At 35.9% G+C, this 27,267-nt stretch overlaps 1 protein-coding gene across 1 annotated transcript in view; it reads left to right on the top strand.

The window, feature by feature from the left end:
- Nucleotides 1-15,044: 15,044 nt before the first annotated feature.
- slc6a17 (solute carrier family 6 member 17) overlaps nucleotides 15,045-27,267 on the top strand; it is a 37,833-nt gene continuing 25,610 nt past the window's right edge. The window contains exons 1-2 of the mRNA XM_056463620.1: nucleotides 15,045-15,447; nucleotides 22,024-22,441. Coding sequence (XP_056319595.1) covers nucleotides 22,147-22,441 — 295 coding nt within the window. The 5' untranslated portion in view covers nucleotides 15,045-15,447; nucleotides 22,024-22,146. The remainder of the gene's footprint in view (nucleotides 15,448-22,023; nucleotides 22,442-27,267) is intronic.

The raw sequence follows: 27,267 nt of genomic DNA, 5'->3' as shown, positions 1-27,267 counted from the left end.
TATGTATTTATTTTTACCTAATTATCCCAATGACCCTTATATGATTTGTTCAGCAATTAATTTGTTCCCAAACCCCTCCTCAGTTGGTCCGATGACAAAATACAATTAAATACACATTTTGCAAGCTAGAGAAAGAGCTTGAGTTCCGGGTGGGGCTAGAGTTCCATATCCACGTCATGCCGACACAGCTAAAGATTCTTTACAGCTGTGATTCATTAGAACCACTCTGAGGCGACTTTTTTATAGAGGAATAAACATGGTGCACTTTCGGCTTTAAGCCTTAGCTGGATATTTCACTTCACTTAGAGCGGTGTACAACCCATAATAGGGGTTCTTTAAGTTAAGATACTTTCATGGTACCTAAAACCCAGGTCTGGTGCAAACTAAACTCAAACTTAGCTGACTATCCAGCTACCCTGGCTTAATGGTACAGACCCGTGATATTACAAATCAATCTAAAACATAACAAAACAAATACCCCCAAAAAAACTAAACAAAAATATGACATAAACCAAGCTAAACAAAAACAAACGAACACACATGGAAAAAATAAATAAAACAAAACCCAGGAGATTCCCTGACAGATTCTTTGTTTCTCTATTAAAAGGCCTCTCTGTGTGTAAAGAACTCCTACTCATTAAGCTGATGGACGACCACGTGGGGCTTTAGGTTGCAGATTATGAGCGAACTGTGCTGAAGTGTATTCCCTCTAATGGAAATTGCAGTCGTGATGTGCACTTACACCAGCAGAATTTCAACAGATACACTATTTTTGCATGTCTTGCTCTAGTTTCTGTGACATCATTACGATAATCTATGTAGACCTATCCAAAATAAAAACAGCTCTTGAATCAGGCTTTATAGATGGCCATGTGACATGAATGATTTTTTGTGCTATTTATGCACATTTGAAGAATCTGACTAATCGCACAATTGTTCAGTAACACAATTTAAAATGCAGCATCTCACTCGTATTGAGGTTCCTTTCCTTAATGATAATAATAGAGCTACATTTTATACTATGTAGATATATTACATAAGCAGCACTCACTCACTCACTATCTGATCACTATCTGGCATCTCGCAGACTCCCTGGTCCATCTGTTAGGTCCTCACACCTCCTTCTATTTCTGTAATGAGGGCTTAGCAGTGGCTTAACCCTCTCCATTCACTGCCCATATAGTGTCTTATATAACAGAGAGACATATTAAAAAATGACTAAAGCAGAGATGGCTGGCTGGCCATTAATGCGCGTTAGGATTATTATGTGCGCTTATTCTGGACACTTAGCTCCGCAAGGGCATTGGGGAACTGGTTTGGGGCAGGATTTGATGGTGCACACATAGCCATTAATCAAATCGGTTATCGTGTCCATCTACTTTTATTATCATCATCACAGTATAAATGTTATGATGGGATTTTCCATGATTATGCGTAAAGCAAAACCGGATGTGACGTATTTTTGTTTGAGGTTAAGATTTTATCCCATTTTAATAATCTCATCTGACCACTGGAAGATGGATTATTATATTAGCAGCCCTAAAAATATTACTGACCATCCAGCTGTTGGAGTCACATTTTTTAAAGACAAGATTTAGCAAGAATTGTGTTTTTTTGGTGAATAATTTCTTTCAAGCTGTACTCAATATGATCCCAAAACACAAGAAAATTAAGACTTCGGGAAACTTTGAAATAAAATGAATGACCACTAATTCCCAAATTTTGTATTTAATTCCATTATATTCATTTTCTTTTTCGGCCTAGTCCCTTTATTCATTATATACTTAGTGTAATTAATGTAATTTATAATGTAATGTCATTTAATTAATATTTCAGTTATTTCCAGATCATATATAGATAATATTCAAGCCAATTTTTACTTCATGAATGTACAAAAATCTCTATTCATGCCCTATGAGGTGTTCTGTAAAGCTAATCCAAGTTAGCAACAGCAACCAAGAGAGATGGAGCTTAACAAAAGGTTGATTATTTTTGGTAGAACAGTGAACTTTTCATATTATTTATCATTTAATTTTTCATCAAAGCGTAGCATATCATAAAAATGTATAGTATCATAGGCCTTAATACCAAACAAATATATGAAACCAGAACCATAATCCATACAGAATGACACCTTATTAAAGGTTTAATGCAATGCGAGTTGGAATCAGAAACCATAAAGAATAACAAAACCATTTAGTTCAAAATCAAAATGACAGGCTGTTCTGGATTCTGTCTTTATGGATTAAGTGTTGCTGAAGGATGCATTAAAAATCCTGGCAGCAGAAAGCTTGCAGTTTCTCTGTTAACACTGTGGAGAGAATGTCTTATTCCTGCAGCCTTTGGAGTACAAATGAAAGATATATTTGGGGTTTTATCTTTCACACATTCGCGCTCTTATCTTGCTTGACAAATGTTGAATCCTTTCATGTTATATCTGTGATTCAAAATGCACTCAGTGCTCATTTAATTATGCAGTGTGTGGGTTTTCAGTGAAAATGATTGTATTGAATATGAAGTCATCAGTCTTCAGCTCTGGGATTTGATGAGTAACATCATCCCTATACATTTACTTATTTAATACAAAAGAGCAATGCACCAGTGGACTACATTGTGGGAAAATAACCACAGAATACATCGAAAAATGTCAAAAGTAATATAGAAAATAATCATTTTACATGTTTTGTTGTTATTTAACTAATGTGTGTGTCTCTGTGACACAAAAAGTCTTATTGTATGTTACACAGGTATATTTGTGGGAATTGCCAAAAACACAATATATGGGTCAAAATTATTCCCTACTGTATATACACTCAACGGCCACATTATTAGCTACATCTTACTAGTACCGGATTGGACCCCCTTTTGCCGTATTAACTGCCTTAATCCTTCCTGGCATAGATTCAACAAGGTACTGGAAAAATTCCTCAGAGATTTTGGTCCATATTGACATGATAGCGTCACACAGTTGCTGCAGATTTGTCGGCTGCACATCCATGATGCAAAACTCACATTCCACTGCATCCCAAAGGTGCTGTATTGGATTGAGATCTAATGACTGTGGAGGCCATTTGAGTACAGTGAACTCATTGTCATGTTTAAGAATCCAGTCTGAGATGATTCGCGCTTTATGACATGGTGGGTTATCCTGCTGAAAGTAGCCATCAGAAGATGGGTACACTGTGGTCATAAAGGGATGGACATGGTCAGCAACAATACTCAGGTAGGCTGTGGTGTTGACACTATGCTCAATTGGTACTAATGGGCCCAAAGTGTGCCAAGAAAATATCCCCCACACCATTACACCACCACCATCAGCCTGAACTGTTGATACAAGGCAGTATGGATCCATGCTTTCTTGGGGTTGACACCAAATTCTGACCCTACCATGCGAATGTTGGAGCAGAAATTGAGACTCATCAGACCAGGCAACTATTTTCCAATCTTCTATTGTTCAATTTTGGTGAGCCTGTGTGAATTATAGCCTCAGTTTCCTGTTCGTAGCTGACAGGAGTGGCACCCGGTGTGGTCTTCTGCTGCTGTAGCCCATCCGCCTCAAGGTTGGACGTGTTGTGCATTCTGAGATGCTCTTCTGCATACCCCAGTTGTAACGAGTGGTTATTGTGTTACTGTTGCCTTTCTATCAGCACGAACCAGTCTGGCCATGCTCCTCTGACCTCTGGCATCAACAATGCATTTGCGCCGACAGAACTGCCGCTCACTGAATATAATCTTTTTTCTCTTTTATAATCTCCATTCACCGAGATGGTTGTGCATGAAAATCCCAGCAGTTTCTGAAATACTCAGACCAGCCCTTCTGGCACCAACAACCATGCCACACTCAGTCACTTAAATCCCCTTCCTTCCCCATTCTGATGCTCGGTGTGAACTGCAGCAGGTCATCTTGACCATGTCTACATGCCTAAATGCATTGAGTTGCTGACATGATTGGCTGATTAGAAATTTGCATTAAAAAGCATTGGACAGGTGTACCTAATAAAGTGGCCGGTGAGTGTAAATATAAACTAATGATTTTTGTTAAGAACTCAATTTTCACAAAATTTAGATTGTCAAATACATAAAATAAATTTTATTTCATAAAAGAACTTTCAGATTTTTTTAATGAACAATTATTATTATGAATAATTATTTGCTTTGACCAAAGTTTAGCATCTATTATCAGTGTACCCTTTATATGTGTTTTGAATTGACAGGTTAGGATACAGATGGTGTTGTTCTTCCTATCATGCGCTTAATACCTCTACCATTTTCAGTTACTTTTCAATAAAATATCAACTTCATCAACATCAATCCTCACACATAAGTCTATTTAATAATATAGGACTTCCCAAAAAAACATGCCCTCTTTAAAAAAATGTTTCCCTGATTACATTCAATAATGACACATATCTAACCGGAATCCAGCCTAAAGCAAAAGCACCCCTGCAGCTTCACCTTTGCCACTGGCAAATTCTGTATCTCCATTCTGTTTCTGATACGTAATGCTGCAGCAGGAGATTATGACGCAAGCGGCCCTTAACAGAAGGCTGTTCCTAGTGCTCAGATCAGCATCGGCCTGAAATGTGCCCTGTTGGTGTAACACAAACCCTGATTCATGACAGCTGTATCTCAGCCATGTTCCCTGTCATCTTCTCAGTGATTAAGGGCATTAGTTGTCAGTTACGCAGCGATTGGTTGCTTTTCAGCTCCTGCAGGGATTGAACATGCATCATTAATGATTCGATTCATGTAAACCTATAAGTCTGACTTCACTACGAGAGAAAAAGGATGAGGTTTGCATACACAATCAGACAATTCCCTTTCCGAGCCTCTGAGTCTCTGACAGACTGGGCAAAAGGTACAGGTTGCTTGTCAGGTACAAGGCTTGAGGAAGTAGGGTTTGTCAAAGGCAGGTAAAAGGCGCAGAAAGTAAGACACTACAGGCCATTAAATTTGTGTTTAGGTTAAGAAGTGAGTAATGTCTTGAAGAAATAAGAAAGTATACAGATTTGTGATATTTATTGTTTGTTGAAAGTAAATTGTTGATTCCAATTGGTTTTCCTTTAATATTTTATAGATGATTTAAAATAATTCACTTAATGTTCATAGTTTAATAGAAGTGTATAGGAAAAAAGGTGGATATATTAAGGCTTACGTCTTTCTCTGCTACTCTCTCAGGCTTTGTAATGTTTACAAGAGAAGCACGTGAGGACAGAAAAGCAAAAGCACATCTTTGGATCACACTCGTGCTGACCAACACACAGCAGACTGGCAGCTCTACAAAATCTCACCCTTACCGCTGAGCTCTTGGCGAGAGATTCAGAAGCTTCAATTTGCTGTTGTGCGAGTTTGTTTAGAGATTTTTCATTAAAAAAAACTATATTATTTTGATTTATTATCTACGATGGTCAAAAGGGCTCAAACAGCCATTTAAGAAACACATGCAAATATAAAACTATTTGAGAAAATCCTAACTTCAACAGTTTAACAACGCGCATACATGCAAATATAAAAACATGCTGTAAATAGTACAGACCACAAGAGAAATGTGTTGGTGGACCCCCCAAAAAGTGACGCAGCAAGCTACTTCCTGTTTAGATTTAGCTGTGTAGTCAGAGATCTGAATAATGGGTTAAATGGTCTGGTGAGTGGTGAGTTTAATGGTCTGGTCACATGGCAGTATTTATAATACATGTATTACAAATACGTATTTTAAATACAACATAGTATATTGCCATTTGTATTTGCTAGGGTTGATGAAAATGGCCAAATATTTTGTATCAAAATACTTTAGTGTCTTGTATTTTTGTATTTTTAAAATACTGGAAATACTTCTATTGGAAATACTGGAAATACTTCTAAGTCTACATGATGACATCATAAGAATGTTGATTTCTTATATATCCTGTAAATCTGGATTTGAACACAAGCACAAGCACAAACTGTTAGATTTTAATTTACTCCAAGCAAAGCATATTATTGCTTTAAATTGGAAAAAAACTCAAAGGCCATCCTGTGTCCCTTGGATTAAAGAAATGACTAGCAATCTTGCTCTGGAGAAGCTGACATACGTACACTGTTAAAGGAAAATTACAAGATTTGTATAAAATATGGACCCCCTTTTAACACTTTTTGAACCAAGTGGACCATGCAACATTTTTTGAGGTTTGAGCTTTCAAACCCTTGTTGGCGTCTTATTGTATTGTTCAGATGTCTTACATTTCAGCAACAATTAACAAATTGAACCAGTAACACTGGAAAGCTGTGAAATGTAAGGTACAAAAATGCAATGAACATTGTTATTATATATATTTTTTTAATTATGTACTGTTATTATTTGAATTCATGTAATTTATTTACATATTTATTTTCAGATTTTTAACCATTTGTCTTTCTTTATGTATTTTGTTCTGTAGTTCAAAAAAACCCAATAAATATATTTTGGAAGAAAAAAATTATATATATTGGGGAAAAATGAAACATGGCAATCTCACTTTATTTCCAATAACTTGCAGCCCTAGACACAACATTAGGTTAATACAACCCAGCATTTTTTCTATGGCATAGTTAACTGTACTTTCCCTCTCTCTCTCCCTCTCCTTTATCCCTGCCGTGTCATAATTTTCCCAGATAAAATGCCCCGTGCAGCCATGTTGTAAATTCAAGCCTTGCTGCATGGCCCATTAGGCCAGTGATAAATATCCCCTCCGCCAGCGTCCTGAAGTCTGTGTGCGTGCAAATGAGCCTGTGAACACACTGTGAAGTCTTATCAACTCAGAGGCGGGATGCAGACTTCATGGACGTCTGAGTGACAGACACCGGTTGCAGTTTTTAGAATACTCGTTAAAAGCATTTAAAAATACCCCCTTTTTTGCCTTGTTTTTTCTATACTAAATGTGGTTTTCTGCACAGGTAAAATCTGGTGTGATGCATGAAACTAGCATGTGTGTGTTAGTGAAAAGCATCCACACAAATGCACTTCGCTCAAGGTCACAGTGACGCCAGCAAGTTCTCAATAATTAAAGGCTCTCTCTGAGACACTGATGCAGCCGCACAGCATGAAGAACAGCAGAGGAAATATGTTTATACTGATGCTACACTGCACACACTATATATATTGCACAGTATTAGTTTAGTATCATTTGTAAATAATACAAATTTTATTTTTACATCAGTAGCTTTTTTTGAATTTACGATATATTTATATAGATATATACACACACACACACACACACACACACACACACATATATATATATATATATATATATATATATATATATATATATATATATATATATATATATATATATATATATATATATATATATATATATATATATATATATATATATATATATATATATATATATACATACATACATACATACATACATACATACATACATATACACATACATAAAAATTTTTATGCATGTATTTTGTCTAAAGGGGTATACAGCTCTAAAATATGCACTATATCATAATCATACGTTGTGGAAGACCATAACAATCAGCAAAAATTCTTAAAACACATCCATTCATACTATCCATTCAAAATACAGTGTATTCTAAAAGTGTGTAAAGAAATAATACAGAAAACACTTTGTAATGTTAAGCTTTTTGTCATTTTGGGCTAGTTTATGTTTATTTCATTTAAATTTAATTTGTTTTTCAGTTTTGGATTTTATATTTGTTTATTATTTTTAGCATTTTAACTAACAAATATATTTTTTGTTTGTTGCCAAAGCAACATTTCAAATGATCTTTTTTAAGTTACAATATTTCAACTTTGACTAATTTCAGTTAGCACTTCTCTCTTTTTTCTCATTTATTGTTTTAGTTAACAATAGCAGCAACAATTATTTGAGATTTAAGATGCAGAAACTCAAATGGCATTTAAATAGCCTATATCCATATCAGATAATGCAGATATGCAGGTAATTATATTGCCATTTTCTCCCACATATGCTTTTTTCTTGTATGTTGACAAGATCTAAGCGTATATTCCTCATTCAAAAACTATGTTCGCAGCAATTAGGGCTTGTAGCTTGTAATGCCAGTTATTTACTGTGTGTCATTAGGGATTTGACTGTTATGAGTGAATAAGATGCTGGTGCTGTGGCTAATGATGTGTGCTGTGTTTGTCTGAAGTAAAAGTCTTTAGTTGTCCCTCTACTTAAATTGGCACCCCTGGTAAGTATGAGCAAAAATATGGCTTTACTGTTTCACCTTTTGCTCAAAATATTAGCAAAAAACTTTGCTGTCGTTGAGAACAAACTATTGCAAACACAAAAAATAATAATAATAATGTAAAAAGAGTGCCACAATTACTGGCACCTCTTGGCATTCACATAAGTCCATATGAATTCTAAAAATTTTTTGAAGTATTTTTCCATGGATATTTTACTTTTACACCTTGGGTGACGAGAAATAGCATGGGAAACAGAGCAATCTCATTTAGTCATTCATCACAATGTCTAACATCAAAGAGCAGGATGTTATTTGTGGCAAAAGGTAACTGAGCTTTACAAAAGCGCATACCAACCTTTTTCCTATACATACCATGATGCTTTAAGTGAATTAGGACTATATTCTGTTAAACTAGACAATCTGTGAGGTGTTTTTTAAAAAGCTGTATATGGCAAGGTATCGTAATTCACAGATTATTCTCTGAATATTTAAACAAAATTAGTAGAACGAACTACTTTCAGCACAATCAGCAGACCATGAATAACCCCCAAAACTCTAAACGAGTATTTCCACAGCACATTTTACAGATGTGTTAAATATTAATGTACTTTAGTTAATTGAAAGGGAAAATAATCTGAAACAACAAAATACAATGAACTCAAAAGAGCTTTTGCCACAGATACACTGTAAAAATTGATTAGCTACTTTACTTAAAAAATAATTTAGCAAGCTTGAACTATTAAGTTGACTTAATTTTTTCATTTATGCACATAATTCATTTACTTTAATTTTAACGCAACAGATTTACTCAGATTTGCTTTTTATTACAGTGTATGCTTGTGATTGATGTCAAGTTAAAATACCAAACCTAATGTTATTTTCAATATTTTATAAAACAAAGAAAGCACATTCATTCATTTTCCTTTGGCTTAGTCCCTTTATTCATCAGGGTTCGTCAACTTATCCAGCAAATGTTTTACAAGCAGATGCCCTTCCAGCTCCAACCTAGTAGTGGGAAACATCCATATATATTCATGCATACACATACACTACACTCAAAAAAAACTAATTGGATGAACTTAATTTAATTGAGGGCAGGATTTCCATCCAATAAATGTATTTAGCATCAACTACAAAACAAACATTTACGCAATTAAATGCAATTGAGTTGGTCCAACATGATTTTATCAAATAAAAGTTTAAATACATTTGTATTTTTATTTAACGTAAACTCAAAGGTCTGATAATATCATGTGTGTCTATTATGTGTTGTACATTTTAAAGTCTCTTCGTTTTATTTGAAGTTATCCTAAACAACTTAAAAAGACATTAAGCATATTTCATGAGTTACATATACAGTTGATATAGACCTGATCTCAGAACTCACTTTAGGACAGTTATTGCATGATATGAGCAACAAACTGCAGTTTTACTAATTAAGCTGCGGACACCAAAGGCATGGGTGCCTCTGCAATGTGGTAACCTCAAAACTCAAAGCATTACATGAAAATCTTCTAAATCTTCAAACTAAAGTGAAGATTAAACTCTAACAAGTCTTTCTGTTAACTTTAAACACCTAAGATTACTTTTTTTAATCAACATTTCGCTCTCTTAATTTAATCCTACGCAAAGCATGCTGGGAACTACAAATCCCCTAACCAGGTAGTTGGACCAACACAATTGCTTCATGTTATCCCAACACAAAATGCTTAAGTTAACTTAATGGTTTACAAATATAAGTGGACTGAACATAAAATAAATAAATTGGCCAAAAAAATAACAAGAATTGTGTTGTGTCAGCTCATTTTAAACAGGTAGTTTGAACAAGCAGCAATAATCATTTTTGAGTGTATGGTCAATTTAGTTTATACAATTCACCTATACCACATGTCTTTGAACTTTGGGGGCAACCAGAGCACCCAGAGGAATCCCACGCAAACACGGGGAGAACATGCAAACTCCACACAGAAATGCCAACTGACCCAGCCGGGACTCGAACCAGTGATTTTCTTGCTGTGAGGTGACAGTGCTAATCACTGAGCCACCATGTGGCCCCAAATAAAGCACAGAATATTAGAAGTATTTCTCACTCAGTTTCACTATGTATGTTGATTATTTGTAGTTTTGAATGGATGTTCCCTAAACCACAAGTGCGACCCTTAACGTAAAACACAACGGAGAAAATAGAGGATAACATTATGCAAACACATTGAAAATATCCATTTCCACCATCAATACAATAAGTAAGTGTTATAAATCAGCCTGGAACAGAATCTGGTCCTAATGCAAGTACCACCACCCCCCTCCCCCCCAAAAATATCTACAAAATTCATAACTGGAAAACTGCAAACCTTAGTTAAGCATTGGAGTCAGAAAGTCTTCAGAACTATAATCTGACATCAACAACTTCACCACAAAAACCGTCAATTGTCTGAAAGATTTCTGAGAAGAAAAAAAAAGTCTATATTCCCATCCAAAAACTCATGCATCTTCAGTTTTTTAAATATTTTGAGCAAAAGATGCAAAGGTTTATTTAATTTTCCATAGCTTTACTTATTCCATATACTTTCTATTTACCAGGAATGCTGATATTAATGGAGGGCTCTGTAGGTGACGGGTGTGGTGTGGGATTTCAGATGCCAAGCAGGCAGGCATCACTTTTACCATGATCTGACGTGCGTGTGCCACCACGACTCATTCATGCCACCAGAAAATAAGTACACACAAACACACACACACACACACAAAGCGAATGAGTCAGAATCATATGATCTGCAGTTGCCATAGCAACAGATCCCAGCAGTGGCCCTGGCGAGGTGAGTCACATGAGAAGGGTGAGGAGCTCTGTGTGCTCCATCAGAGAGAGCCAGAGCCTCGTGATTCACACACACACACATACACACTCGCTCACTGCAGGGCTGAGGATGCTCCAGTGTGCTCAAAGCTACAGGCTTCGGCACAGAGAGGGAATTGCTGAAGACTTCAGGGCTATTTTTAGCTGTGTTTGTTCACGTCTGCATGCAGCATCCTGGTGTCTAAGACATCTGTGGAAGGAGAGATGCTCAAATCCTCACCGAGCGTTTACCTATGCATACGTCTGAAGGCCACGTGGGGTATGACGAGGCCCACAGCGAATCTACGCCCATCTGTAGATTTCCACAGAGCAGGAATGTTGTGTTTATTAACCCGTTGATGTTCGATCCTCAAAGGGAGCCAATTAAATATGCATTTTCACTAAGTTCTTATTGTACACGTATAAAAATAACCTCAGGGTTTATTTTCTACATTTATGTTTTTATCTCACATATAAAACTGCCATTTGTTGGACAGAATGTTTGTCCATATTTTAAACAATAAATATACCTGTAACCCAGCAGGCATTTTTTGTATTTAGAAGATGTCTAATAGAAGTCAGCGCCAATAGCCTAGTGGTTAAGTGCGCTGACATATAGCAACTAGGTGCTCACGGTAACCAGAGTTCAATTCCTGGCTCGAGGTCCTATGCCGATCCTTTCCTTCTCTCTGCTCCCAATGCGTTCATGTCTGTCCTTCACTTGTCCTATCACATTAAAAGTGAAAACCCCTATATAAAAAAAATGTCTAATAGATGTCTAAACATAGTCATCTTGGCTAAATTTAAGCTGCCAGTGAAAATCGAAAAGACATCTAAGACTAGTCATCAAATAAACAGAAATGAATGACAACACATACAATGTCTAATCTGTTTATTTGATGACTAGTCTAGTTTTGAGCTATTCTAATATGTCTATTAGATTTTTACTGACAGCCCAAGTTTAGTCTTGTTTTAGCCAAGATGACTACATTTAGATGTCTATTAGACGTCTAAAGTAAACACAAAATTGTTTGCTGGGAACTTTGTTAATAGTACTTGGAAGCATGTCATAATCATCAAGATACACACAAGGATTATAAAGCTACAAGGCATATATATGAAGAGTTCAGATGCAAAAACCTCTAAAATGAGTATTTTTAATCAGCCTCCTATGTTTATGTTCAGTTATTTCACCTAAAAGGCAATGAAAAGAACTTATTCGTCAGTATAAAAGTGAAATTGCTGAGCCTACACATAGGAGTCAAAGAAAAATGCTTATTTTAGATGCATTTCTTCATATTTAGATATAAATAATGTGCTTCCATACATTGTTGTTGTGGTCAATGTAATATCCATAGTCATTGTCAATGATTTTAATTAATTTATTACTTTTCAAGAAATTCATCAAAACATTTCAGAAACTTGTATTTAAAAATGTAAAAACAGAAAGGTTTAATTGTCCAAACATTTGAAATATTTAATGTTTCACTTCTAATTAGTTCCACATTGTCAGTAGATTTGTAACTATAGAAAGCTGACAATACAAATTACTTGAGAAAGTCATTCTGCCCAAATGAGTTCATGTTAAATTCAGCCACGTCCTCGCATTTATTTGTCAAATGTAAACTTTCTTATACTGTACTGATGTTTCTAGTTCTACATACATACATATATACATATACACACACACACACACTTGACGTCAGAATTATTAGCCCCCCTTTAAATTTTTTTTCTTCTTTTTTAAATACTTCCAAAATGATGTTTAAGAGAGCAAGGAAATTTTCACAGTATGTCTGACAATAGTTTTTCTTCTGGAGAAAGTCTTATTTGCTTTATTTTGACTAGAATGAAAAGATCAAATGTACGTCAAATGTATTAGCCCTTTTCAGTTTTATTTTCTTTGACTGTCTACAGAACAAACCATCACGATACAATAACTTGCCTAAATACCCTAACCTGCCTAGTTAACCTAATTAACCTAGTTAAGCCTTTAAATGTCAGCTGTATAGAAGTGTCTTGAAAAATATCTAGTCAAATATTATTTACTGTCATCATGGCAAAGATAAAATAAATCAGTTATTAGAAATAAGTTATTAAAACTATTATGTTTAGAATAGTGTTGAACAAAATCTTCTCTCTGTTAAACAGAAATTGGGCAAAAAATAAACAAGGGGGGGGCTAATAATTCTGACTTACTACTGTATATGTGTGTATATATATATATATATATATATATATATATATATATATATATATATATATATATATAAAGAGCAAGTTTTGATGATCAATTCCAAATATTTTCCAATAAACAAAAATTCTTATTAGTGCAAAAAAAAAAAAATTGTAAAAAAAAAATGTAATTCCATAAATTAATTTAGACATTCAAATCAGATTTATCATTCATTCATTCTCCTTTGGCTTAGCCCTTTATTAATCCAGGGTCACCACAGCGGAATGAACCGTAAACTTATCCAGCATATGTTTTACACAGTGGATGCCCTTCCAGCTGCAACCCAGCACTGGGAGACATCCATACACACTCATTCACACACATACACAACAGAATTTAGCTTACTCAATTCATCTGTACCGCATGTCTTTGGACTGTGGAGGAAACCGGAGCACCTGGAGGAAACCTAGCCAACACGGAGAGAACATGCAAACTCCACACAGAAACGACAACTGACCCAGCCGAGGCTTGAACCAGTGACCTTCTTGCTGTGATGCAATCATGCTACCCACTGCACCACCATGCAGACCTTCATATTTATCAAAATAACAAAACAAACAATAGCCATGGCTTATTGATAAGCAAAACATTAGTCAGTGCAAGAAAATTAACATTCATTTCTACAGTTTTACTTTTAATACACAACTTAAACATTTCAAAGCACATTTACGACTATCTGGAGCATGAGACTGCTGTCACAGGAAACTAGAAGGAAGTATCCCATTAATTATGCTTCCAGCAACTAATAAGAGAACAGTTCTTTTTGATAACAATAACTTCTACAGATTTAACAATGGTAAAGTGCAAAAAATGTGTAAAAACAAATCAATACTGGTCATTTGGCACTATGAAAATCCAGGTGGTGTTTCTGAAAGTTCATCTGGCTCCCCTTAAAGTCTCCCTTTGGTGTCAGACACCCGGCCGCTTCTCTGGGCCACATCTGCTGATGTGAGTCGAACACACACTCACACATAAACAAACACACATCCGGCTTATGCGCTACCTGTTTGTTTTTCCAGGCTCAAAAACGGTAGCAGCAGATGAACAGCTCTGACTGGGCAATGATCTCCCACCCACAGGACTAAACATTCAGAGTCGAGAATTGAGCCATCACCCTCTAGGATTGTGCTTTTTAAAATCCTTTTTAGATCACAAGATTCATCGGACTCGAAAAATACTGTAGAACTGATTTACTGTAATTTATTATTATTAGAATTTTTTTAAATTAGTATTTTACATTTTAAGAGATGCTTTCTAAATCTTTAGAGGCGTGCAGACGTGTGACTAATGGGATGCCTTTATAAAACATCTGCTGAAGACATTAATCAGCCATCTGCGATATCCATCTCAATTCACACCACAAAATTGAAAAGAAACTCAATTGAGCCAGACCAGCCAGAACCAAGGACAATATAAATCCTCCAATGTCAAGAAGAAGAATGAGCTAGACACAATCAGACTCATCCGCATGTGAGAAGAAATAGCCTTTCTGATGGCGCACACTGACATTTCTGGGAGGAGAAAAGGCATCAATAGAGCTCTAGATTTTAACCAGTGTCATTTCTCACCGCGTTGACGGGTTTATAATGGAGTTTATTGATTTGAAACGTGGGAAACAAGCTTATCTCGAACTAAATAAGACATAATCATACAACCCAGGACACCTCTGGACAGCTTTTTCAATGACAGGACGTTTAGAATTTACTTTGCAATCGCCAAAAGGTATTTCATCAGAATTTGGACGGGATGGGATGCGCACATTACGCGCTTGCTGACGTACGAACGCGTTCGTGACTCATGCGCACACCTATAGTAATTCACTCTCTGCCAATCGCGTAAAGGAGACATAAGTTGCGCTTTGAAATTTAACCGCTTGAGGACCCTCTCAAAGAGAGGGTTGGTTAGAAGCGTTATCGCGGACAACGCCCACGGATGTGTTAGCGTGACCCCAAAGTTACTATTTTGGGCTGACGGAGAACACAATAGTGCGCGGTGGGCTTTGCGTCAGGCGGCGCGCTCACTCACTCTGCGCATTTCTGGACAGGTTCAGTCGTGAGCACGGAAACGGCACATCAACTGTCTCAACCAGGAATCATTCTACGGGAGCAGTCAAACTGATTCTTCGTGCTATTAACACTCATTGAGATCTAAATGAGCACATCTGCATCTGATTCCGATCAGTTAGGTGAGTGATTTTGGTTTCTCTTCTTCTAGCACCCGTGATGATGGAAGGCGCGATACATTTTTCATCGATGATTGCGTTGTGCCAACTTGCTTGGTATTCCAGTCATGTTTAGATCGTTTTGTCACGCTGCGCGAGGTTTGTGTCGATAATTCACAGCAGCAATTACTAGTCAGTTGTTTGTTATTTAGGAGGTTTGTCATGTTATCAGACGCGCGTCAGTTTTAGGTCAGCGTGACACAAATATTTGACCTTGAGGATGCTGCTCGACGCGTGGTACCCTTTACATACCTGACAACATGAAGCCCCGCGGGGTCCACGTGTTTGTGTTTTTAAACTATCGTATGCGTTTTGCTCGTGTCGATTTGTGTTGAAAGATGAGTGCATGAGGGAGGGTACAGGTGAATGCTATATCAATGTCCGTGACTGCAGTCAGGCGCATCCTCAGGTGATGCTGGAGCCGTTACTCCAACTTGACGAACATCACGTGATTTAATTACGCTACTCGTTTTAATGTTTTGTGCTGTAGATAATTAAATTTTAAAAGTGAATATGAAGGTATACATTTGGTATAGCATAGCATTAGGCAATACAGTAGAAGTTTGCATCAAGACGTAGTTGATTTGTGGGTTTTAGAGGTCTGAAGACATATTGACTAAAATATTGACTTTTTACTCAATACATGAAATGGCTAATCCAATTATAAACAATGTCTTAGTTACTTAATTTGTAACTTAATTTTTATAGGCCTGTATTTGAACAGTAAAGCACTTTTTAATCAACAACATTTGTAGTATCGTTTACTCATTTGACAAATTGCTTTGGGATTGTCGGCTTGGTTAAACACAGCTACAAAATGAATATGAATATATTTGTAAAACTAACGACATTGTACCATAGCCCTATTACTGTTCAACACCCCATCTGTTTGTGCCAGTGCCTGCCTTGGCTTCCATGTCAACAGATTGCTTTGCTTCTCATGAAATGAATGCTACAGCCAATAAAATAAATGCAATCTTAAGATAGATTTAATCAGTCAGAATCATGTTGAGGCTTGGCTCATAAAAACTTAAAAGTCAACAGAACATTCAAAGCTAATCTCTTCTGGCCTAATTTCACATTTGCATTTCATGTTTTTGTTCTGTAAAGCAACTTTTGACATGACAAACATTTGTAAACACTGTTAAAACATAGTATTTATATATGTCAAATGAATACATAATTAAGACAATTATATATGTACATATTTACAATGTCTATTTACCTAGCGCACATTGTGATTCTTTAGGTGAACAATTAATCTGTGTACTTTAATCCCCTGAATAAAAATGTTTGTTTTGGTAATCTTCAATCAAAGTCTGACCATTTGCTTCTGCGTCTAGTGGTGGTCCTTCTCTGCTGACATCAGTTTGACAGCTTTAGTCACAAGACTCTTAACCCTGCCCCTCTTACTGTTAGTTTGCTATGAGGGAATGATGCGTATAAAGTAAGCCCCATCATTCATTCAGTATTCTGTTTGAGTTGGAAGTACATCAACAAACTAAAATAAAGGTTTTAACAACTTCTGGTTCATGCAGACTTTAAAGGGCACCTATGATGAAAATCATCTTTTGTAAGCTGTTTGGACAGAACTGTTTAGTGTGTCCACAGTCATATTGGGGTCATATAAAGACAGTAAGGCTCTTTTTTAAAATTTCCTGATATTAAAATAGGATCCAAATCCCTCTCATTTTGAGGCCCACCGCAACATGGTGTAGGAATGCGGTTTCCCTGCCCACCGAATTGATGAAAGTCACATATTAACATGTTTCCATAGTAACGCGTATAATCATATCAACAAGACAAGACATGCGCAAAGCAACTGGGATTAAAAGATCTGTTCAGCTCTCTGTGATTATCAAATGTGATCAAGAATGAGTTTTACAAGTTTAAAGCTTTTTTAAAACAGTGCACGTTTGTAATGAATTACAGCGATTTTACCGTTTTTACTTTATCACCACAGCTGCATGTCAGTACAATTATAAAAGAAGACGCTTCAATCCCGGTTTGTGGATGTTAAATCGGGTTTATTTTGTACATTAACATAACGGATCTACAGTATACAGCAGTGGATATTAACGTGTATCCTGTCACATTTGCAGTGCAAAAACATTGCAAAGTTAAATGTGCACCCTTTGTGTGTGTGTCTGTGTGTGTGAATTTTGTAACGACATTGTGTGACTCATCATTGCAACTCTACAACAAATACATCAAATAATCATTGGGAAAGTTCTTACTGTAGTATTTCTCACAAACGTTACGTGAGATCTGCTTTCTGCGTCACTATGCTGTTTATTTGATGCAGCCGAGGCGAAGATTGAGGCACACTCTGACAGGCACGTAGGAACGATGGGTGGGGAGAACTAGCATTAAAGGCACAGGCAACAATAACAGCTACATTGTATTAAGAGCAGAAAATTCCAATGTTCTTAAAGATATAATAAATAATCTGATGGGTGTTTTGAGCTGAAACTTTACAGACACATTCTGGAGACACAAAAGATGTATATCTTAAATCTTGATAAAGGGGTAAAATAGGTGCCCTGTAAATAAAACAATCAGCAACATTTACTATAAATACTAGGTTGTTTCAAAGCAAATTTAAGAGAAAAATGGACAAACCCAATCATCAGATTACGTTTTGGGTTGAACCAACAAGCATTTTTTAGATCTCATTCTTTTAATGTTAAGTTTTACTGAAGATAATATGATAAAATGCACTGAACATCTAGTTAATTTCCCAAATGTCTTTTTTTGTGTCAACCACCCAGAGAGGCTTACATAATCTCTGCCTTCAGTTTATTGTTCTTTATTCTGTTCTGGCAATGTGTGAGCAGAATTTTTCTTCACAGTATATGCTCACTTAAGCAATTATCGTAGTGAAACAATTACAGTACTGTAAAAATAAACAATCACACACTCACAGAGATAGAGAGAGAAGGAGAGAGAGTACTATTCATGTACTTCTTCAAATTAAAAACATTATAAAAGATGAGAGATTGCCTGATAATTACCATGATTATCTTTGCAGCTGCTCAACTTTAAGTTGACATCATCACTGTGTCATTTCGGCCATTTTCTGAATCGTAAATATGGTACGGAATGATTGCTTGCTAAATTTGAACCGTGATTCTCATGACCCGTCTTGTGTATTTCAAGGATCTGTGTAAATTTGGAGCAGTGAACAGACGAGCTGCCACTCACTGTTCTCATATAGTGAGCATGCAGGTTCACAGGAAGCAGAGATGTGAGAATTTCATCAAGCTCCATTGCCTAGCAACTCGGACAGATAAAATATGTGCATTTCACATTATAACGTGCCGTTGGCTCACCAGGATATTTATCTATATGGACTATTACTATTAAAGAAATGATCTGATCTGCATTATATATTATAATCATGGCCAAAATGGTGAAAATGTAACCACCAGCAGAGAGGCTCAGATTTGCTTGTGTTTGTTGAATTCCTCAGCATCAGCTGACTGAGCACGTTCACTGCATTATGAGTGATCAGCACCCTTGTGCTTAATACACAGCAAATTGGGACTGACTGAGCACAGGGTGAGCAGCATTCTTCAGGTCTAGTTTGCTCCCTACTGAAATATAATCCTCTCCATAATGATGACGTTGAACTGACTGGCCTGCCGCCCAGACAAGCTGTTTGGGACTTCAACACTGCAAAATTTCACAGTGGGTGTAAAAGTTCAGACTCAGCTTGCGATGGTCCATTGATGGTCTATAATCACTGACAATGTCACAAAAATACAATACAAGTGCTAATTGTGGGTTTGTTCAACACAATCTCATGGCAATTTGTAACTTTTTGATTTAGTGGCTAATTCGTATGAATTCGTACAACCTAATTCGTACAATTTTGTACGATTTGCTTATCCCCCAATGACGGTTAGGTGTGGGTTTAGGTGCCACGCTTCCTTTTTAAAATCGTACAATTTTGTACGAATTAGCCACTAAACTGACAAAACGTAAAATACATAGGTTTTCTTGTGAGATCAGGCTGGTTTGTTTGATATTAACCCTTATAAAGCATCTGTAGATTATCTTTGCATTACAAGTCTGTTTAGACCGAATGATGCATTATTTATAAAATTGCCATACTGGACAGAGAACTTGAAGAGCAGAATCAAAGCTTTGATTGGGATTTAATTTGGCAAAATATTTCAGTTTCATCTAAAAATCCTGCCCACCAATTGATAAACTAAAATACAGAATACAGAATTTATTATACACCTCTAAAATGTTTTAGAATGAAACTGATTTCTTCACCTGTCTCCCAATCTACAATTTTTGGGTTACGTCTTCACCATCTTGCAAATTTTGGAAATAACCATTGACTCTGAATCTTGCCTTTTCCTATTAAATGATAATTCTTCAATAACCCTGACTTTGAATCAAAAATGAATCTTTTTTTCTCAGGATTAACAGTTGCAAAAATAAACAATAATCAGTCCCTGGTTCCCTCCTAATCTCCTGTCAATTTAGCAATGGTTATTCTATTTTATAGACATTGTTCAACTAGAGCAGGGGAGTCCAAACTTGGTCCTGAAGGGCCGGTGTCCTGCAAATTTTAGCTCCAACTTGCCTCAACACACCTACAAGAATGTTTTTAGTATGCCTAGTAAGAGCTTTATTAGCTGGTTCAGGTGTGTCTGATTGGGATTGAAACTTAACTTTGCAGAACACCAGCCCTCCAGGACCCAGTTTGGATATCCATGGACTAGAGGAATCCACTTCCTTAATTAACAGAGCAATGATTTCAACAATTCTTCATTGGAACAAAATACATGATCCTTTGATCTCCATTATTAAAACCTATGTGATTTAATATAATGGTGTAGAAGAAATGATTAAGTTATACAACAAATTTTTTTTTTCTGTTTAATCTTTTACAATTATTTTGTTACACACTTATTTCCTTTATGTACTTCTCTGACATTATATAGTTTTTTCCTTTTATACTTATATACTTACAGGTTTCTGTATGCATATAGGTTTATATTCATATATGTGTGTTTGTATGTGTGTACATATATAATCTGTAATTTTATTTTGTTTCATATTGTTATCAACCATGCTATACACATTGAACAAGTCAATGTTGAGGAATTCTGCTATTGCATGTTTACTAAAAACACAATTAAGTTTAAGTAAAAAAAGAAATTGCCTATTTTTTTGTCCTAAAGCTATCTTTGATCTCGGTCACTGAAGGCAACCAAGACAAAACCTTAACCAAAATGAAATGTCTTATGAAACCGTAAGTCCGTATGAAATAAATATTTGAATAAAAAAAGTATAACTGCAGTGATTTAGGAAAGGTAAAGGTTTATGTATGTTTGAATTTATCTTGTGTTGTGTGAATGTCCTTTGTTGCGTTCTCTTTTGGGTCAAAATGGACCTGAGTGCATTATGAGTCTTTCTGAACTGCGGTTTGTACGTTGTGATGGGCAGTGGGTGGGCATCGCCTAGCAACACAGCAGCGTTTTTTACCCTCTTGTTGTTTGAGATAAGCTGTATAGATTTTTCAGCGCTTCAGGCTGCTTCTCATTACCAAAGATAAACAAAGATGGCAAGAGCAAAGATGGTGGCTTTGTTGCCACATTCCCAAGTCACTCCAGAGATAAAAATCTCAGCTCATGCATCACCTCTCCCATATTATCATGAAAAAGCGGCCCTGTGGTTTTGATTAAAAGCTAGGCAGTGGCTGCTTCTTTTTTTAATCTTCAGTCTGTGTTTTGCTCAGATTTCATCTGTTAGTTTACACTAAACCAACATTGCTTACAATGGGCTCCTGATAATTATAATTTAAGACTAATTAAAAAAACTAATTTACACTTCAGTTAATTGTGTTTAGTTAATTGTGTCTAGTCAGTGTTGCTCTGCTAGACCTAGCAGAAAATGTTGGCTTTAATATATTGTAACAGCGTTTTGGAACCTTAAGCAACAGCCTTGGGCAATGTAGAGAGAGCAATTCATGCTTTCTGAAAATGCAGTGTCAATGTTAATGTTTAGTTCTTTTGTAAAGGAAGAACAAAATACTGTTGGGTTCATAAATTAGTTTGGATGACACATGTAGCAGAATAACGTGCAAGACAAACAAGAGCTTGATTTCAGCAGTGGTGCCCACACATTTCTCAAAATGCACAACGAATACAAAAGCGCAACTCAGTCCAAATCTGCAATAACTTTCTTCATACTGTACTTGCATTTGAAACAAAAATGCTTTTTGTTGCTAAGATGCTTTTGAAGAAATTAATTTTATGATATATTAAAATAAAAAAAGTTGTTTCATATTTTGTAAATTATTGTTTTGACTCTACATGAATCTAACAGTAGGATTTCAAAAAATTAAATCAAAATAATATTTAGACATGAGTTCCAAAATAAGATTTGCCAGAAATGATTTTGTGCAATGCAACACATCATTTGGATGATGACTTGTTCTATATAATGACCCTGCTAGTCAGGTCTTGGTGGCCTGATTTCTCATGTTTTCATTTCTCATGTTTTCGTTTTTTTTCACAGGAGCACAAACCTTCATCCTCCACACCTGCTTCAAGCCAAAAGGCAAGTTATTGTGACCTCTGTTCTCTCCTGCTTTCCTTTAACACCTTTAATTGTCGGGATAACCACAATAACGGCACAGCCATGCCCAAAAGCAGTAAAGTGACTCAGCGCGAGCACAGTAATGAGCCTGTCACGGAGTCTGTGGCCGACCTCCTGGCGCTGGAGGCCCCCATGGACTACAAGAGCAGTCAGATGAGCATGAACATGACAGGAGGAAGCGCTCCACCCATAGGCAAACCCGACATCTCTCCTGATCTGGAGGACGGTCGCCCTGCGTGGAACAGTAAACTGCAGTACATCCTTGCCCAGGTGGGCTTCTCTGTGGGCCTGGGTAACGTGTGGCGCTTCCCTTATCTTTGCCAGAAGAATGGAGGAGGTGAGTAACTCATTGATGATGTGGATTTTTAACTGCTTTGAGGCTAAAAGGATAGTTCATTCGAAATCATTGTTATAGTAAGATTGGTCTTGAGACAATGCAGATCTGAAACCATTTTTTATAAGATGCATTGATACATTGTTTAAATAGTTCTTGAACTTAAAGCTGATCTATTTTTCTGAATAAGTTTTCTACATTCATATGAAACCTAATATTTTTTTATTTAGAAAATAAGCAGAAATAAATTATCATTGTTGTAAATTCACTAGGAAACAGGAAACATTGTGGCCAATGAAACACTGCTGGGGCTGTGCATGTTAATGAATCAGTGTGGAATGTCACAATCTCCGTATTTTGTTCCAATTGGCCTGTTTTTCCCAAACTCTTATTAATCATCTGATACACTGTAAAACCCCAAAAGTGAATGTAACTCAAACCATTTGTGGAAACTGATTGCAAAAAAACATTTAAGTTTAAAAACTAATACTAATTAGTAATATGAACCTAATCCATTTGAGTAAAAGCAATTTGAGCATAGTAAAACCCAATAAATGAAAAGAACTCAAACCAACTGAGTACTGTAAAACCCGATAAGTTAAGGCAACTCAAACCGTTTGAGGAAACCGATTGCTACAAACCATTTGAGTTAAAAAACTGATGTATATGAGTACTGTAAAATTACCCCATTTAACTTGAGGTAACGAGGTATTTAATTAGCTCATTACCTTCAACACTGAGTTCAAAACTCTTTTCAAATGAGTAGAATTATCTTTCAGTAAATTTAGAGTTTGTTGGAGTTCTGGATATTGTTATTGACGATTTTACATGATTCAGGATCATTTCGTTCTTTAAAATTCATCCGAGAGATGTTGTCATAGCTGGTCTGGTTGCTCAAACCTGCTCGGGAGCAGGCTTATTTTATATAAACAGGATTAGATCGGGTCATTTCAAGCAAAGGTAATACTAAAAGCATGTACCAAATGCTGATATTTTCTTGCAGTAGTAAGTACACTTGGGAAAATAGTAAAATAGTTAAAAAAAAATTGAGAGAGAGAGAGAGAGAGAGAGAGAGAGAGAGAGAGGTACGAAGAACGAACCCTTGGTCTCAACACATTAAAGATTTGTTTTTGTATTGAACTCAGCTTCTCAGAGTCTTGGTCTTGGTCTCAACCTCTCAAGAATTTGGTTTTATCTTGGTCTCAGCACATCCTAGTCCTGATAGGTTTCAGCATAGATGGTCTTGCTTACAACACTACCCAAAAAAAAAGAGCATTTCTGTCACAATTACAAAATATTGCAAAATAATTTGTTAAATCATTGGTCATATTTATACATGCAATAACAACAAATGTGCACTTGAGTTTTTAACTGTCAAAAATGCACAAATGTTTTCAGTGCAACATTTTTTCTCAATATGAGAACCGTCAAGTAGTGTTTTGCACTGATTTCATGTGGTAGTTGAGCAGTAAAAGAACATTTCTTCCATCGGGCTACTAAAAAAATCACCATGATCCCCAAGCACTAATTTAATCTTTCAGGCAATTTGTTAAACCTATCAGTAAATACGCGCTTTAGAATTACTCCAGCATCTAGAGCTTTTAATTTACAAACTCATTTGAATCCAATAAATAAACAACCAAACACGACTAAATGAGTGAAATTTAGGCTGTCATAAGATGCAAAAAATCTGTATGGTCAGTGCATTTTTGTAGTTGCATTAATAGAAAACACTGTGGAAAATGCTAGTCCTGAAGTTCATTTGGATGACACATGCTGCAGAATAATGTGCATTTCTTAAAGCAAACAAGAGATTGATTTCAGCAGCAGTGCCCACACACATTGTGTATTCCCCAAACTACATGAAAACCTTGAACTCGTTCCAAATCCTGCAACAACAACAACAAAAAAAAATCACTTTCTCTACACTTAACTTGCATATCAGCGGTCCAGAAAAAAACCATATAAAGCATCCCAAATGTTTTCAGTACAGCATGTAAGCTAAATTTCAACTATATCTCAACCATATGTATTTGCAAAACAATGGCTTTGTGTGACTGTGCTATTCTTTGATAATCTTTTCCTCCAGTGAGTTAACCATTCCCTGCGTCCTAATATGCAAGCTTCCATACTATGTAGTATATAGCAGAATGCTGAGTGTTATGTCCAAATTCATAGTATTCATAAAAAGTAACAAAAAGTGCCCAAAATTACCTACTACTTAAAGCAACATTCTCAAAAGTTAATTAAATTGACAAAACTGAGGCTGCAGAAGATTAGATACACATTTCAATGTTTCAAATTGAGTTTCAAATTAAATGTATAACCTTTTAGACTTTCATTGGTTTTAGAAACCGAAGTAGTAATAGGATCATTCAGTCAGTGCTCAAGAACTGGATCAGTCAGTTTGGTTACTAAATGGATCAAGCAAGCTGGTTTTGTGAATATGTTTGTGGCATAACTGCTTCTATAATACAGAGAACTGGGTCTGGAAATGTATCCACATGTAATATTGTTTGCATTGTATGTTATTTTTTAAACATCATTTTCGTAGTGACCTAAACTGTGGACTGTGGATGAAAAGTTCCTTTTGGTTAAATCTAAAGTGCATTAAATGGAAGCATTTATTTAAAAATATCAATATAAATGTATACATTTTTCATATAAAGCTTCTTTTTTAAAAGACTTGCAAGCACACAAGTCTAATCTATGTTTGATATTGTACAAAACTTCACATTTTGTTCCATGAATACAAAAGTTTTTGCTTATTTGGAATGACGTGAGAGTGAGTAAATTACTATTATTATTATAACATTTAGTTTACATTTATAAGTTTGTGATATCTACCTCTCTAATGTTTTCGCTTTTTTATTATTTTCTTAAGCTCTGTAAAATTTCCACTGAGACAGACTTTTTTGGGTCAGTTGAGTGCCTTGTGTGCTGTGGTTCCTCTAAATTTATTAAGCAGAGGGTAGCAGTGTGTGTTATTTAGGGCAGCCGATGTTATACGAGCTGTTTAAAATGGTAAATTCAAGGCTGGTACAGTCTTGAATTGTGAATCTACGTCATAATTTTACTGTCGTCATTGTTCCTAGGTTGCTTAGACTATTTTTCATGGTTCATATCCTCCTTTAATCTGAAATGTGCTATTTCATGTTGTTTCACACTCAGTGTATTGCCTGGTGCCACAGGTATTAATTTTGTTTTGCCTGTATATGTTTTGTGGCTCTAAAGGTGCTGACAGCCATTTACTTGCATTTGAATCACCAGAGATCACAGTGTCAGCTAAACAATCTTCTTTAATGCTCTACTGAAGACAACAAGTACATTTATTTATATGAAGTCTATATATATCATCATATCATTATACCGTAAAAAAAAGCTTCAAAACGGAACAGGATAATCTTACTGAAAGTGAAACCTGACTCCTTAATTAGCTCATCATATCTTGTCTTTGCTCGTCTAGTGATTATAAATCTTTCCCAGAAGGCCTTGTTTCCGTTACGCTCTCATACTCTCTCCATTTTCTCTCCTCCATCTGTCCATCCATGCCTTTCTCTTCCCTCCAATCTCCTCTTTTCCAAGCAAGACCCGCTGTTTCCTTTTATTAGTCGTATGCATAAATAAAGCACAGACAAAAAGCCTCCACAGAACACAAAAGAAAAGCTGTAATCAAACTGATAACAAGCAGTCGTTCTTCATAAACAGAGGCCAAGGAAGGGCTGTTCTGTGATCATCCCTGGCTCTAATTACACTTATATGCTCCCGAGAGGATGAATTTATGGTCATCCGCCAGCAATGTGCACTCGGATTCTACAAAAGAGGTTATTTCAGGATTGTTCTTTGACTTCAAACAGAGACTGCTTTTGCTCAGACCAAACTCTTCGTCACCATGGAGCTGCTTTGACGTCAGCGGCGTGACTTGCTGTTTTATTCTGTTGTCTGTACGTTCATTCATTGATGCCTGCCGAGACTCAGGCTTTCATTAGCCTATAGCAGAAACCATCTGCTGCATATGGGTGGTTGAAATTTAGCATGCACATTTAGGCAAAACAAAACATGACGACTGAGGCATGAAACTAATACAGCATTGCTCTTGTGGTACTTGAATATGATTCATTTCATTCAGCCTAAATGTTGTTGTATAGGTTTTAAATTAAGCTGAATGTTTTAAATGGTTTGACAAGTCATCTATTTTGCATGAATGCATATTTTTTTCAAGGAAAAAGCTGAATTATCAGTGGTTAAGTGAATTTAAGCTTTTTTAATGTAATCAAAACAGAAACATAAAGAGCTAGGAAACCTATAAATATAGATCTTTCACATCTACTGCACTATTTTTGCCCTTTTTTGTCCCGAATTAATGTTCGGTTTTATTTATTTTATACATTTTTAAAAAACATCTTCCTTCTTCAGGGAAAAATAGATTGATTTGAAAATGAGAAATTATATCTGCATGTGTTAATATCACTAGGCAAAGGAAACATGGTGTTTTAAAACAAGTTAATGTTAGTAAATTTAAAAACAAAAGGTTAATTAAGTATATCTGATATAAAAAGTACTGTAGTAGTAGTAGTAGTAGTAGTAGTAGTAGTAGTAGTAGTAGTAGTAGTAGTAGTAAAACTTTATTGTCCTTGACAGGAAATTTGTTATGGGCATCGCCATATTGCTGCAGACATTCACTAAAAACAATACAAAATACAACAGTTACAAAATTTATAATGGTAATTAAGATAGACTCTTATTAAATAAACCCACTGATACAGGTACAAAGGATTTCTTATAACGGTTTAACCTACACTTTGGGACTCTATATCTACTCTGTATGT

Source organism: Danio aesculapii, chromosome 8 (genome assembly GCF_903798145.1).
Source record: "Danio aesculapii chromosome 8, fDanAes4.1, whole genome shotgun sequence".
Classification (NCBI taxonomy): Eukaryota; Metazoa; Chordata; class Actinopteri; order Cypriniformes; family Danionidae; genus Danio; species Danio aesculapii.
This window is presented reverse-complemented; position numbering and strand designations above follow the sequence as displayed.